Here is a 16,440-nt window from a genome sequence, read left to right as displayed (position 1 = left end):
AGATTCTTTAAAAAAAAAAAAAAAAGGAGGAATAAGAGGAACTGAAGTCCATCTTGCACCCTAATAACTATACAAACTAACAGTAATAACAGTATGATTGAAGATGTTGGCAACATGAAAAGAAAGTGATATATAGTACAAACAACCTAATCTTCATTTAGAGATATATCATAAAAGTACTTAAAACATATGTATGCTCATTTTCACTTTTAAAAAATAAAGTTCTTTAAAAATTATAAAGTTACACTTTTGAGAAACAAATATCATTTTTAAAATGATAAATATACTTTTCAAGTATTATGACATCCTTCTTAATCTGGTATCAAGTCACAGTGAGCCTCTGCATCTCTAATCCTTAAGGTTGACACAATGTTAATAACCCAAGACCAATACTCTTCAACTTGAAGTTCTCAAGGGGCAACCATGCAGCTAGTTTGTGAATTTTCTCAGAAGTCCACAATTATGAATAGCTTTTACAATGATTTGCTTATAAATACAGTATTATAGCCAGAAAATTAGCATTCAGGTACCAATGTTACACTCACTACAATATACAGAGTGACTCAAAGGGAAAAAATAATTCTGATTACCTGGGCCTTTCTGGTACATCAGAAGGATTGCTGCAAAATGGTTCCTGGTAAATAGTTTCTGAAAGATCATGATCCAACAAAGTTGCCATAATTTCTTCCCTACTTGGCGGGGACATAAGTGGCTTCAAAATGTGAGCAGTTCGAGGGGTAAAACTGCCATTTTTAGATTGTGAGGGAGAGCTGGTAGACCTTGGTGAACTATCAGGAGTTGGTGTCAATATATCATTGTTTCTTGAAACATACAATTCTAAATCTTCAGAGGCTACATCCACAAGTTCACCATCAGGGGAGGATAGTATTGTAGTAAAAGAGGCACTGACTGAGTCAAGAGACTGTTGCATCTCTTTTCTGGTATGACCTTGAATCCAGTCTGAAGTGCCTGGCTGTGAGAAGCTAAGAAACACTTCTTTGCTTACTGAACTCCTATTCAATCTGGATTTTTCGTTCAGACAGTCCTCTGTCTGCTGGACACAGAAAGAATCCATTATTGAATTAGAGCGAGCTGTTAGAGGATGAAAGCTACTTTTCCACTGGTTGTGGCGATGATTCTCATTGCTATCTACGGATGACTTCTCAAATAGTTCAGGACTTAGCGTACCTGATCTCATCCATGAGGTTGAGTCTGAGGCATGATGTTTTTTGTCTTCATCACACTTCTGGTTATCATGACTTAAAAACTCACTTTTTTCTATCGTTTGTCCTGGGAAAAGATCCTGAACTGCATCACTTAGGAACTTCTGTGGCAAATTCTGATCAGCAGGGACAAACTGACTTCCAGAATAAAAGCTACAAAATCCAGTTTGACCTATTGCATTAATATCAAAATTATAATTATGTTCAGGAGACAAGCTATCTTCAAGTGAATAACAACTCTCAAAACCTGGATCTGAAAAAAAAATGGGACTGTCATCCGATAGAGAGTTATCCACCTGGCCAGAGTTCTGTAAATTGAGAGAGTCTACTTTAAGAAGTTTGGGAATTTTTTCTTTAGGTTTTGTACTTCTAGGAGTTCGAGGTTTTCTTGAAGATGTTACTGATCGTGTTCGTTTAATTGTTCTGTTTTGCTCAAGGGAGCCAGAAATATTTTTGTTTGGTTGAGGTTTACTAGATGATGGGTCTTGCATAATATTTGCATTTTGTGCTTTTTGCTGTCTCTTCTGTAACAATTCTTTTAGAACTGCCAGTCCAGACTGGCCTTCACCAAATGCTGAAGGTGTTGACACATTTCGACTTTTACACTGAGAAAGTGCTTTGGTTTGTGAAATTGCTTCTGACAATGACCTCTGTTTTACCCTTTCAGGTTTAAAATTTGACATATCTAAAATAAAGCCCCTTTGTTTTTGCTCCCATGCTATTTGTTTGATTGGACTTCTCAAGGAAGTTACAAAGCAATTATTAGGCATTTGGCTTTCCTCTGAAGATGCATTTCCTGGAGTACAAGTTTCACTGTGCTTTGACTGTTCTGCCATGCACACAATCTGCTGCTGACTGTCTTTGCAATGCAAAAAGTTAGGGGCATATGCCTGGTCTGGCTTTGAGTCTAAAGAATTACGATATTCATTTAACTTTCCGATGGATGACAAATAGTTTTTTTGTGTATTTGCATTCTCTTCCGTCTTTGGAGACATTATACCCGAAGATATCTGTGTATTCTGGGCTACCTGAGATAAATGGTTGGAAAGATCAAATATGTTTTTTTGAATCAAAGTTGATTCCTTTAGAGTAAACATAGCACTTTGATTGTGAGACCTCTGGACATTAATTTTTGAGATTCCAGGTCCCAAAGAACTACAAACAACTGATGAATGCAAATCATCTCGTGAGCTGGGGAATGTTTGTAAATCAGGCTTCTTGCTTTCTAAGAAAGAAGAAAAGCAGCCAGATAAATTCTGTTGTGCATGAATTCCAGTGGGCAGGGGAGCAGAAAGGGGAAGATCTACAGCAGAGCTCATTAGTGACACATCTTTCTGTTTAAAAAGTAGTTGAGAGCCTCCAGAACTATTTGAGGTCTCAGACACATTCTGATGTTTCAGCACAAACTTAACTTCAGCACCAGACTGAGATTTAATTTTTTCATCTTTCATTATGTGCTTTCTTGACATACCTTTCTCATTTGTTTTTTGTTTCTGTTTTGCTCTCGGTTTCTTTTTTCCATCATCTCCTAATTTATTTGTCTGATTTCGTTTGTTCCTTTTCTTAGTAACTACAGAAGGATTAACAAGCTTAGTTTTGGATTTCTTAACCTGCACTCTTGCTCGACTATTTTTTTCCATACGGGAATTAACAGTCTTGTTATTACATGCATTAGGACCCTTAAAAAGCATTGCTTCTTTATCTGCAGCAGCCATCATTTCTTCAGCTCTTGGATCTGTGGGAGACCAGCAGCGAGGGGGAGAAGAATTTATGGGACTTGTGCTTCTCTCAGAAAGAAAACCTAGTTTAGACATAACGTCACTATAATTTAAGTCACAGTCTTCGGTTTCAGCATTGTAGGATGGTGAGGGAGGAGACAGGATAGCATGTGACCGTTTTCTCCTGAAAGACAAAGTTCTTTTAATATTTTCACTATTTGTCCTTTGTTGCTTACCAGTTTTTTTCTTTGCAGACTTATGTTTTGATTTTCTTCTGTGACTTTTCTTTGGTGTTAGTGGATAAATGGGATATTTGGTTGCAGGGGAGTCAGGAACTTTTGGCCAAAAATCCTTCAAAGGTGCAAGCTTCTTATATAGTTCCATTTTTTCCTCTGTCAATATAACTTGTTTTTCTTTAGAGTCTATTTTTCCTAGCTTCACAAGCATATTTTTTCTCCCTCTAAATCTATTAATAATAATATATTTTATGATGACAGGGGGCAACTTTTTAGACATTTTTCTTCGTTTTCGAGATTTGAGAGTTCCATCTAAACTTTCACCAATTTCCATGGGATGAGGTAGGCTAATTTTTGAGTTGTGTGTTACAAAACTTGACTCACTATCTTCAGTCTCATAATTCACCTTGCGTTTCGCTCTCAGTGTGTATTTATTTCCATACAATCCAAAGGACTGCTCAGTTTCTAAGGTTCCATCTCCAAAGTGACAGTCTATAAAACCGTCTGTGGGGGTTTTATTTTCAAAAGCTCCACGAGTGACTTTAATTAAATCATTGGCCAATACATTATCCTTCTCAGGATTACTATTACAGGGATTATTTTGTATACAATTATCTTTTGTGGATACAGTCTCACTAGTTTTGGTAGAAGTCTCTTGATGACCTATGAGCTTCTTTTTATTTATTTTTAATCGGGACTGTTTACTGCTGGATTGTAGTTTGTATGTTACAGGCGAGAGTTTCTGTGGTCTACTGAGACAGTTAGAAAGAACAACACTGGGAAAAAACATATAATGTGCTGCTTGCTGGCTGAGGCTTGGCTTTTCAGTTTTATGTTCTTGAAACTCTTCATATCTAATTTTAAGTTTATTTAGCCCACTTTCATCAGCAATGCTATCAAGAGAATGTACCATAGTTCTATTCTCTCCTGAGCATGATAGCAATTCACAATTTTCAGTTAATGATGAAGGGAATAAACTATTCAGAGCTGTGCTGTTTCCTTTTTCATTTCCTTCAGAGGATAATTTACTTTTTGAATGACTAAGGTCAGAAAAGTTGAAAGAATTTTTGCCCAATGTACTTTCACTACTATGACGGTTCATATGGATAAAAGGGGCATCCTTATCAATTTTTCTAATGTTTGTATACTTTCTACTTGGTGCTTGTCTTGTAACAGATGGGATATCTTCTTCATAATCAAAAATACTACTTTCACAGGAAGATACTGGGAGGATATCTTTCTTACTACTTTCTTTATGAGAGTTTTCTGAATGGACAGAACTGCTTAAAGATCCAGGGTATTTCATAGAGTAAGTGCTTTCATTTGTAAAAGAAGCAACTGAATGATCTAGACATTTTTCTATATTGTTTGGCTGTGGGAGTTCTTCAATTAAATCTTCCTTGTTTAAAACATGGGAAGAAAGGGCACTTGTGTGTTTACACTGAAAGGTAATCTTAGCAGAAGATGGGGGTTCTAATGTAGCAGCATCTTTGTGAAAGATGGAAGGTTTTACTGATAGCTTGCTCGTTGCAATCACAGAAGAGTGAGTTCTAGAATTTTCGTTGTTCAATGGATTGTCTGAAATGGGGGAAAAAAGAATTTATTTCACCTCCGTGCTTTTAATTTTTAAAATCTTCTCCCATGCTATCACCATGAAAGGAATTGTATGAAATTTTCTATGCTTAAAATGGTTGTCTCAACAAAAAGGTTGTTCCTATCATTAGGATAATAACTCAATCTAAATAATCAAGAGGCAGTCATACTTGATTATTAGTCATTATTTTAAACATATATTCCTTTGATCAGAAATAAATTATATTCATATTCAGTGCCTTTTTGGGGAATAGGGAAAAATACAGTCATCTTGAAAATTTTTCCTTAAGCAATATGCTTCTTTGCATTATCACTTCAAATAAGCTATTTCTTTTTTTCAAGTTTTTATTTAAATTCGTTAGTTAACATCTGAGCATATTTCTTGCAGTTTCTTATGCTACTTAAATGTTAACATGATCAACTGATTAAAGTTTATGAAACTTTAAATCAGTGATTTACAAATGTTATCCTCTTAGAAATGAGAAAGAATCACATATCTACACACTCAAAGAAAAAATCTTGCAGGACAAAACGTAACAGTACTGTCAGAGCCTCACAGCCAATTTCCTAAGAAAGTGTGATTACAGTTTTAAAATCAAATACATATTTAGCCCCTACGTACTGAAATGCTCATAGTGTATCAGTTTACTTACCACTATTTTCATCTGCAGTTCCATCTAACTGAGGTATAGAAAGATTGGCTAGAAGCAAACTGTTATTACTCCATTCCATTTCTTCTTCTGAAGACGAATCATCTTCTTCAGTTGAGCTTCTATGGTTATTTCTACACAGTGATCTAGAGAATATTAAGATTCACTAGTGAGTACGATCATAGAAAAAAGCATGTCAGATTCGAACAGCTGCCTAATGTGATGCTATAATAGTAAAACTAAAAAGATCTGAAAATTGTAACTTTAAAAATAAAAGCAGATTTATTTTGCTTTAGTATCACGTCCTATAAAAAGTTATTGCAGATAGACCTAAAATCCTTTTCATGTGAGCTACAAGACAACATCATTTCTGTATCCAAGCTCTGTAATATCCTGGATGATCATATCTAATCATGTTTTTTGTTTTTAAATAGGCTTCACAAAACCCAGCATAGAGCCCAACACGGGGCTTGAACTCATGACCCTAAGATCAAGACCTGAAATAAGATCAAGAGTCTGATGTTTAACCAACTGAGCCACCCTGGCACCCCTAAATTATGTTCTTCCATATATTCTCCCCTTCATCCTATCATTAAATATACACATATAACAGCATGGGTGAGAACCCAGTAACATCTAAAAAAGGTGGAATCTCAGCATATTTTAAGAAGTCTCCACAAATATACAATCTCTATACTGTGAACTGGAAACGAACAAATAGGTAAGCAAGGGGGTACACCGGTCAGGTTGAAAGAGAAAACAACAGGGATCAGAGAGAGGCTAGGAAGTGGTAAAGGTGTTGGGTCAATCCCAGCAGTGGCTGTAAAGAGGGTTAATAAGGAATTCAGATAGGCTGTGAAATCCAGAATGACTTCATCTTTTATTGATTAAAATTTTTTCACTAGGTCCTAGGCTTGATATTTTCCCTTCTATTTGGATGGGCAAACTTACTTTCTATCTATACCTAAGTTTTTCTTTCTCTTGTCTCAAAAATTTGAAAATGTCCCTTAATTATACATAGAACAGATTTTCCATTAAGCCTTTACCAAATCACAATTTGTCCTAAAGTCACTTTCTTAGGAGCTGAAAGAATTATTAGAGGTCATCTGGTCCAATTTTCTACTCAAAAACCTTATTTTTAATAGATGCTAAAACCTCCAGTTTTACATTCTCAGTTTAAGGAGCTTGCTGTCTCACAGAGTAATTAATCTTTTCCACTGTTAATTTTTAGTGATTTTCTTCCTATATTACACAAAACTCTCCAATTTCCATACATTATTCCTGTTTTTGTCTGGTGTTGCTATATGTAGCCTATCTATGCTATTTTTCACATGATAACCTTTAAAATATTTGAAGGCATTTATCATTTGCCCCATAATTCCTCTCTAATTAGACCAAACATCTATTCTTCTTACTGTTTTTTTTTTTTAAATGTTTATTTTTGAGAGAGAGATAGAGCATGAGTGGGGGAGGGGCAGAGAGAAGGAGACAGAATCTGAAGCAAGTTCCAGGCTCCGAGCTGCCAGCACAGAGCCCGATGTGAGGCTCACACTCACGAACCATGAGATCATGACCTAGCCGAAGTGGGACGCTCAACTGACTAAGCCACTCAAGTGCCCCTATTTTTTAAGGATGTTTATTTAGTTATTCCAAAAGAGAGAGAGCATGAGTAGGGTAGGGGTAGAGAAAGAGAAAAGAGAATCCTAAGCAGGCTCTACACATAGCACGGAGTCCAACTTGGGGCTTGATCTCACAAATATGAGATCATGACCTGAGCCGAAATCAAGAGTTGGACATTCATCTGACTGAGCCACCAGGTGCCCCTTGTCACTGCTCTTTAAAAGTGAATGTTCACAGATCCTTCCTTTTCTTCCTCTTTTTTCTCTTTACTTTCTCAGGATTCTTAAAATATGGTATTCAGGGCAGAATAGAACATCCACTATACAAGAGAATTGAATGAGTCTTTTTCTAGACACCATACTTCTATTTTTCAATCTCTAATATGCATTTATGAAATGTTTATTAAATATTATGAAATGAAAGGTTTTGTTTTCCCAAGGTTGACTTGGGCATGGTTTTCACAGAATTGATTCAGTCAGTGAACATGTAAGCATTAATCATGGGATAAACCATGACTAGTATTTTAAACAGGGTGACATTGGGGCGCCTGGGTGGCTCAGTCTGTTAAGCGTCCGACTTCGGCTCAGGTCATGATCTCACGGTCCGTGGGTTCGAGCCCCGCGTCAGGCTCTGTGCTGAAAGCTCAGAGCCTGGAGCCTGTTTCGGATTCTGTGTCTCCCTCTTTCTCTGACCCTCCCCTATTCATGCTCTCTGTCTCAAAAATAAAGAAATGTTAAAAAAAAATAAATAAATAAACAGGGTGACATTACTGATTACAAGTAGAGAGGGACTTTATAAGAATTTTGTGTATTTGAATGTGAATTTACTGGATACAGGTATAAAGGTATAAATAGTTAAACAAGATAGAATCTAAGGAACTGTAGAAAAAATGTTAATGTTATATTGGAGGTAAAAATCAAAGAAACAATACCAAAATAAAACAGTGAAGAAACAGATGGAAATAAGAAAAAGTAAAATGCCACAAGATCAAATAGAAATATCAAATAGTCAACACTTTGCTAAAATATGAAAGAAGCAATCCAATTTATTACAGCAAGACAGCAAGACTTAACTACATCAAGTAAATATTATAATTATTTTATTAATAAAATCCAAAATCTGTTAGAATAATAAATGTTACCCCAGGTACAGCTGGTAGCCAATAATTAAATTCACTATTTTGGTAACCATATAACACTACAGACTTATTGTGCTCTTAATCAAGTAAAATCATGGCGTTCCCATAGAAATTATTAAGTCCAGAATGAACTAAAGGTCTATCCAGTCTATATTTATACAACTGATTCACTGAACCTAAACATATGACTCTCTATTAGGCATCACCTATTTAGTTTCAAGGTATTTCTGAATCTATATTCTGTCATCCAATGAATTACCAATCTCTAATGTTTGTGACAACGTCAATCTAATCTAGCATGATAGTTGGCATTTAAGCAGTTAGGTAGTTTCTAAATTCAAATTCATGTATTCTTATCTATAAGGATGATATGTAAGATTTTACTAAAAAGCCTATTGAAATTAAGACTCAATATGATTATAACATTCCCTTAACTGACTATATTTAAAAAGGATATAAAGACGATAGAGCATGATTTGGACTCATGAAGGGTCCTGATATTCTCTACTTCCTTAAGGGCCGATAAAATGTTTATTTAATAATCATAATTATTACCCCTACTATAAACGAGTAGCAAGGAGAAGACCAGTTAAAAAGTGAATCATAGTATTCCAGATAAACGATAACGAAGGCCTAAATTAGGATATTACCTTGGGAAGGAGTGGGGTAGGACAGAACAAAGGCTATGGAGACAAGAGTTGACCGACACAACCAAACAATAAATAGGGGTATAAGGAGGGCAAGTCAAATAAAACACTGAAATTACAAACTTTCAGAAGTTGGTGAGGGTAGAGAATTTATTATTACAGAAATAACAGAGAAACAAGAACAAAGCTATTTTTATAGGCTGATGTGGTTGAGGCATTTGATAGTTCATGGAAAGATTTATCAAGTTTATATATAAAAAACAACATACAGACAAGCTACAAAAAGCTTTATGTCTTTCACCTCACTTTCTTTTTTTTTACTTTATAAATACAAGTTTGTTAACATTTAGTGTAATAATGATTTTACGAATAGAACTTAGTGATTCATCACTCACATTTAACACCCAGTGCTCATCCCAACAAGTGTCCTCCCTAATGCCCATCACCCATTTTAGCCCCACCCCCCCATACTCCTCAAGCAACCTCCAGTCTGTTCTCTGTATTTAAGAGTCTCTTGTGGTTTGTCTCTTTCTCTGTTTTTATATTGTTTTTGCTTCCCTTCCCTTATGTTCATCTGTTTTGTATCTTAAATTCCACCATACTTTTTTTTTTTGATTAGGAAATATTGGCAAAAGACATTTTATGACACTGTTGAGGGTCAAATCTATCAGGAAATCAAACACTGATTCTGTCTGGACGAGGTAGCATTAGTTCTTCAAAGGTCAAGGGCTGAGTCTTTGACTGATTTATAACTGTCACAGCAAAGGGAGCTGAATACATGAAGCTAGGAAAAGTATAAAATAATATTATGCAGGTTTGGAATTTTCTAATCATAGAATGAAAACGGAATTCTTTGTAGGAACACAGTTTGAAAATATAGAAGAAAGGATTCTGATATACACCCAGATAACAATGGGCCAGAAATTTTATTTTTAAGTAGTGTTGAGAAACTAGAGGAAATCTTACATGTATATTTAATATTTATGGATTAATCTCTTCCACCCTTCAATAGTGGCTTTGAGGGTGAAAATTTCAAACAAAAGAGTTTGGAGGTTTTAGTATTGCCTACATAACTTTAAAGGAGAGGCATACTCAGTGTTTCAGTCTCAGAAGCCTAATCTTTTTCTACATACAGAGATACAACTCAAACCAATCAGGCTCACAAGAGACTGATGTGGGGGCACCTGAGTGGCTCAGCTGGTTGAGCACCGACTTCGTCTCAGGTCACGATCTTGCAGTTCGTGGGTTCAAGCACCACGTTGGGCTCTGGGTTGTCAGCTCAGAGCCTGGAGCGTGCTTCGGATTCTGTGTCTCCCTCTGTCTCTCTCTGCCCCTACCCTGCTCACACTCTGTCTTTCAAAAATGAATAGACATTAAAAAAAGAGAGAGACTGATGTGGAAAACTATCTTATGCATTCAGCCATCTTATTCATTTAGCTTGAGAAATGAACCAGAATATCAGTGTCTGTTTCTGAGACTCTTTTATTTTTAATATTTAATTCCTTCACTCTAATCAGACCTAAAAGCTTTTTCTTATTTTCAAGCTGACCCTATAACTGTTGCTCCAACCCATTAACAGTTTAACTCTCAGAAGGTATTCTTTTTCCCCAAATTCAGAGAGAAGGAGGCCTTCTACTTTGTCCCATTTATGATCCACACATAATATAAACAGATGACTTCTGTAATTTAGGTTTATAGGGGAAATGGGAATTGAAGGAAGGTGGTCAAAAGGTACAAACTTACAGTTATAAGATAAGTACTAGGGATGTAATATACAACATGGTGGCTATAGTTACCACTCCTGTATGATAAAGAGGACAGTTGTTAGAGTAAATCCTGAGAGTTCTTATTAAAAGAAGAAACATTTTTTTCCTCCCCTCCCCCCATTTCTTTTTACTGTATCTATCTGAGATGATGCATATTAACTAAACTTATTCTGGTAATCATTTCACAATATATGTAAGTCAAACCTTTATGCTGTACAACTGAAACTCATACAGTGATGTAAGATAATTACATCTCAATAAAACTGCCAAAAATCCCCACTTAGATTTAATCTTTTTAAATGTAGCTTTTATTTTGCTTAGAATATGAAGCTTATGCCACATGAAAAACAAAGCACTACTTTAAAGGGATTTAAAAGAAGACTATTAGTTTATAAAGTATTTAACATTATGAATAATAGTAAATAATAATTTCTAATTAAAGAAGAGTGATAATGACAATAGGAAATTATTAAAGTAATGGAAATAACTAAAACGTTACCTCTTTTTGGCACAAGGTTCTTCAATATTGCTGTCCCATCTCTGAGACATCACCAAACTAAGCTCCATTTCCTCTTTTTCAATCTGTGGTTCATTTTCTTCATCATCACTATTTTGGGAATTTTTAGGGTTTCCAAAGAAATGACGTTGTGATGGCATCCTATTTCTTCCTGCCTGATATCCATCATTTTCCAAACCAGCAAGAAGATGTACCAGAGCCTCATCAGGACTACTGTCCACTATAAAACAAGTGAAGCATCACTAACAAATAACTTTTCAACATAATTCAGATCAGTTATAAAACAACAGAATCACAGATACTGGCACATACATACTGAAAGAATACAGCTGACTTCTTTGTTGATGTAGCTCTTTTATCAAAGTGTGATGTCTTTGGACTACTTGCACTGGAATGATTTTGTGTCTTCCCAGACCCCATCCTATATCTGAGGAATCAGAATTTCTGAGGTAGGGCCCAGGAATATGCATTTAACAAGCTGCCCAAACTGTTACTGCACAAGTAAGCTTGAGGAGCACTAAACAACATCCAGTCACTAGTGTTCAAACATAAAATATGTAATAAATGTATGATTGATGCTAAGCAAGAAGTGCCTTAAAAACAATACATGTGAACATCTTATCCTCACTTAAGTTTTATTTAGCTCACAGGATAGACAAATGAAACCTGCAGTTGAACAACACAAGAAAGCTTTTAAGTGGTTAATGACATTATTTAAAAAACCTTGAAGACTACAATGATGCCATATGAGGATGCCACTTCATATGTACTAGGGTTGCCAAATCAAAGACAAACCATAAGTACTGGCAAGGAAGTAAAGAAATTAGAACCTTTCTACATTGTTGATCAGTGTAAAATGGTGCAGCAGCTTTGGAAAAAAGCTTGATGGATCCTCAAGATGTTACACAGTTACCATAAAATACAGAAATTCCACTCTTGATATATACCCAAGATAACTAAAAACATATGTCCACACAAAAACATACACATGAATAACCACAGCAGCATTATTCATAACTGCCAAACAAAATGGAAACGACTCACATATCCATCATCCTACAAATGGATAAATGAACGATGTTATATCCCTATGATGGAATATTCTTCAGTAGTGAAAAGGAATGAAGTACTGACACATGCTACAACTTGGATGAAACTTAAAAACATTATGCTAAGTGGAAGAAACCACGAACAAAAGTTACATGATTTCCATTTATATGAAATTACCAAAATTGGTAAATCTGGTAAAGGAGAAAATAGATCAGTGGTTGTCAAGAGCTGAGAGGAGGGAAGAATGAGAAGTAACTGCTAATGGTTATGGGTTTTTTTTGGGGGGGGGTGCTAAAAATGTCCTGGATCGATAGTGGTAATGGTTGCATAACTCTGTGAACATGATAAAATTCACTGTACACACCAGAAGGTAAATTTTATGGTTATGTGAAATATTTCAATAAAAGCTATTATTAAAAAAAAAGACCATGAAGATGGAGGTTTGCTCGAAGCTAATACATAACTTTTTTCTCTGTACACACCAGAAGGTAAATTTTATGGTTATGTGAAATATTTCAATAAAAGCTATTATTAAAAAAAAAGACCATGAAGATGGAGGTTTGCTCGAAGCTAATACATAACTTTTTTCTCTGTCAAATGAGATAATATACTCCCTATTTACTAAAATATCAGGTTTCAGGTTTTCTTCACTGACATTAAAGAAATTGGTTCACATACGCTACCAAACATAAGGCCAAAATAAAAGATATTTGCTTGCAAAAGCCAGTTTGGCAAAAATCTTTCTTAAACCTAGAACTGCAATCCATTTTTCCTGTCTCATTCTTAAAAACAAGACTAGTATTACCAAATGAACTAAAGATATTTGACTTTCACTTCTTTGACTAACACAGAGAATGCATTTGTGACTAACACATAAATTCTAAGCTTAGGGCAAGGTGGAATTTATCTACTAATGATACATTTTATTTGCCTAATGTAATGAAATAAGGATATACCTCTCTCACTCTTTTTTTCAATTCTTTCATTTTCTCTGTGTTCCTCTCTTTTAGCTGCCTATTTTTTCTTTGGATCATTTCTTTCTCGATATGCCATTCATTTATAAAAGAAGAAAGTTTCCTACTCTTGTCTAAATTGTTCTTGAAATATGACTGTGTACAATAATTTTGGAACTGGTCCTAGTCAATTTGTGTTCCATTCGAATGAAAATGAAGATAACAGACAGAGGACACTGTAGAAAGCTGGGAACACAATTGATGCCATCTCTCATTTGATACAGTAAGAATGGAAAAAATACAAAGTTCACAATAAAAGAAACATAAAATCATGACACCAAGCAAACAAGAGGCATGAAACTCAATGACATATCACTTTCTGCAATGAAATTTTAATTTAATGTTTATTTTTGAGAGACAGAGCGAGTGCAAGGGCATGAGCAGGGGAGGGACAGAGATAGAAGGAAAGAGAGAATCCCAAGCAGGAGAGTGCAGAGCCCAATGTGGGGCTGGATCATGACCTGAGCCAAAATTAAGAGCCTGACACTTAACCGACTGAGCCACCCAATGCCCCATAATGAAATTTTAAATAAATTTCTGAACAAGATGTCAGTAATTTCGACTAAATTAATGAAATGAAATCTAGCAAATGCCTTATGATGCTAATGAAAATGCATCTAGGGAAACGCAAAGACACACAGAAATAACTGTCATGTTCTATACTAGCCAAAAGCTAATGACTCAAAAAGAATTGTTCAGGAAATTTCTGATACTCACAAAGGAAGACTCAATTATGGTATTTAATTATGTACTAAACTTTGGAGAATTCTGAATTCAAAATGAATGCATTTTCCCCCTAAAACAATATGGCTGTTCTCCAACCAAAGTGAAGTTAAAAAAAAAAAAAAAGGGAAGTGGGGGTGGGGGCACCTGGGTTCCTCAGTCAGTTAAGGGTCTGACTTCGGCTCAGGTCATGATCTCATAGTTCATGGTTTAAGCCCCGTGTCAGGCTCCATGCTGACAGTGCAGAGCCCTCTTGGGATATATTCTCATTCTCTCTCTCTCTGTCTCTCTCTCCCTCCCTCCCTCCCTCCCTCCCACACACACTGTCCCTCCCCGACATGTGCTTTCTCTCCGTATCAAAATAAATAAACTTAAAAAAAAAAAAAGGGGGGGGGGCGCCTGGGTGGCGCAGTAGGTTAAGCGTCCGACTTCAGCCAGGTCACGATCTCGCGGTCCGTGAGTTCGAGCCCCGCGTCAGGCTCTGGGCTGATGGCTCAGAGCCTGGAGCCTGTTTCCGATTCTGTGTCTCCCTCTCTCTCTGCCCCTTCCCCGTTCATGCTCTGTCTCTCTCTGTCCCCAAAAAAATAAATAAACGTTGGAAAAAAAAAAAAAATAGAAAGGAAAGGAATTCTTTTCTTTCACAATTGTTTTTTTAGGAAAAGCTGTGTAGCTACTTCATTTAATTCAAGGCTTCATTTTTATACTTACAATAAGGATTTACTGAACATGCAACATTAACCTCTTTAAACCAAAGGAAAAATCCCCCTCACATACATATTTTCATTGATTAAAATACTGAAAATTTGTGGTAGAATCATTACTTACAGAAAACTGGTGACTCACTCAGTCTTTGGGTCAAAGGCTGAAAAGTCTGACTATTTTCCATGAGGTTCAAAATTGCTTCTTCATTAATAAGAGCTTCCTCCACTTTGTGTATAGTGTGACCTTAAGATGACAAAAAATACAAAAACATTAAAGCAATGGCTTAAATCTAAAATTTATTGTTAAGAATTTGTGCAAATTAGGAAACATGACAATGCAAACCTATTTAAAAATCTGAGGCATTAGTGATATATATGTTAAATAAAAACATAATAAAACTTAGTAAAAGCCACAGGAATATCTAGTCACGTGGATTAAAAAAAAAAAAGAAATAAACAAGGACCTTGAATCTGTAATTCACTAAATATTTACAATCTCATTAATCCTACCCAGCTTGTACAGTTATACTACTCTGATAAAAATCATTGCAAATTAAAATATACAAAGGGAAAAGTGTAATACAATTCTTTATTCTCTATGGCTTAAAAACTGTAAATTTTACACTTTTCAGCTTTCAACTCATGATCTAAAAATTTCTTTCAGAGCCTAAATGTCCATCAACTGATGAATGGATAAAAAAATTGCGGTTTATATACACAGTGGAGTACTACGTGGCAATGAGAAAGAATGAAATATGGCCCTTTGTAGCAACATGGATGGAACTGGAGAGTGTTATGCTAAGTGAAATGAGCCATACAGACAAAGACAGATACCATATGGTTTCACTCTTATGTGCATCCTGAGAAACTTAACAGAAACCCATGGGGGAGGGGAAGAAAAAAAAAAAAAAAAGAGGTTAGAGTGGAAGAGAGCCAAAGCATAAGAGACTCTTAAAAACTGAGAACAAACTGAGGGTTGATGGGGGGTGGGAGGGAGGGGAGGGTGGGTGATGGGTATTGAGGAGGGCACCTTTTGGGATGAGCACTGGGTGTTGTATGGAAACCAATTTGACAATAAATTTCATATATTAAAAAAAAAAGAACTCAAAACGGTTTTACAACACCAAAAAAATAAAAATAAAAAAAAATAAAAATTTCTTTCAACATTTGATTTTTATAAGTCTAATTGTACAAAGGGATTCAATAATTTTAGGAATAAAGATAAAATTGGGGTGCCTGGGTGGTTCAGTCGGTTGAGTGTCCGGCTTCGGCTCAGGTCATGATCACACAGTTTGTGAGTTCGAGCCCCGCGTTGGGCTCCATGCTGACAACTCAGAGCCTGGAGCCTGCTTCCAATTCTGTGTCTCCCTCTCTCTCTGCTCCTCCCCCATCATGCTGTCTCTCTCTCTCAAAAATAAATAAACATTAAAAAAAAAAAGAATAAAGATAAAATGAGTCTCATATTATAATCTAGTCAAAGAGAGAGAGTAACAATAAAAAGCAAATAGTAGTAGGATAAAAAAGACTATAGCAAAAAAGGGCACGTAGTTAGAGCTAACTGGAAAACAGTTCTGTTTTTTCTACTTCTGGTCTTTCTACCAAGACTTAAAACTAAGTGCTTTCAACAGTTTTTCAAAAAGTTAAAGTCTTCAGGAAAAAGTTTTTTAAAAGTTTATTTATTTGAGAGACTGCATGTGTCCACATGTGCATGAGGTGGGGAGGGGTGGGGGGGGGCGGAGAATCCCAAGCAAGCTCTGCGCTCTCAGCACAGAGCCCAATATGGGGCTCGACCTCACAAACTGTGAAATCATGACCTGAGCCAAAATCAAGAGTTGGATGCTTAGC

General features: G+C 35.8%; 1 protein-coding gene across 4 annotated transcripts in view; it reads right to left on the bottom strand.

Moving 5' to 3' along the window:
• REV3L (REV3 like, DNA directed polymerase zeta catalytic subunit) overlaps positions 1 to 16,440 on the bottom strand; it is a 174,140-nt gene that overhangs the window by 71,286 nt on the left and 86,414 nt on the right. For all 4 annotated transcript variants that reach the window (XR_003419422.2, XM_027057077.2, XM_053222364.1 and 1 more), the window contains exons 10-13: positions 14,720 to 14,839; positions 11,091 to 11,328; positions 5,424 to 5,566; positions 591 to 4,755 (exon numbers count right to left, since the gene is read on the bottom strand). Coding sequence is in view for 3 of the 4 variants with exons in the window: in XM_027057077.2 (XP_026912878.2) it covers positions 591 to 4,755; positions 5,424 to 5,566; positions 11,091 to 11,328; positions 14,720 to 14,839 (4,666 nt within the window). In the remaining variant the exon portion in view is untranslated. The remainder of the gene's footprint in view (positions 1 to 590; positions 4,756 to 5,423; positions 5,567 to 11,090; positions 11,329 to 14,719; positions 14,840 to 16,440) is intronic.

This window comes from Acinonyx jubatus, chromosome B2 (genome assembly GCF_027475565.1).
Source record: "Acinonyx jubatus isolate Ajub_Pintada_27869175 chromosome B2, VMU_Ajub_asm_v1.0, whole genome shotgun sequence".
NCBI classification, from domain to species: Eukaryota; Metazoa; Chordata; class Mammalia; order Carnivora; family Felidae; genus Acinonyx; species Acinonyx jubatus.
This window is presented reverse-complemented; position numbering and strand designations above follow the sequence as displayed.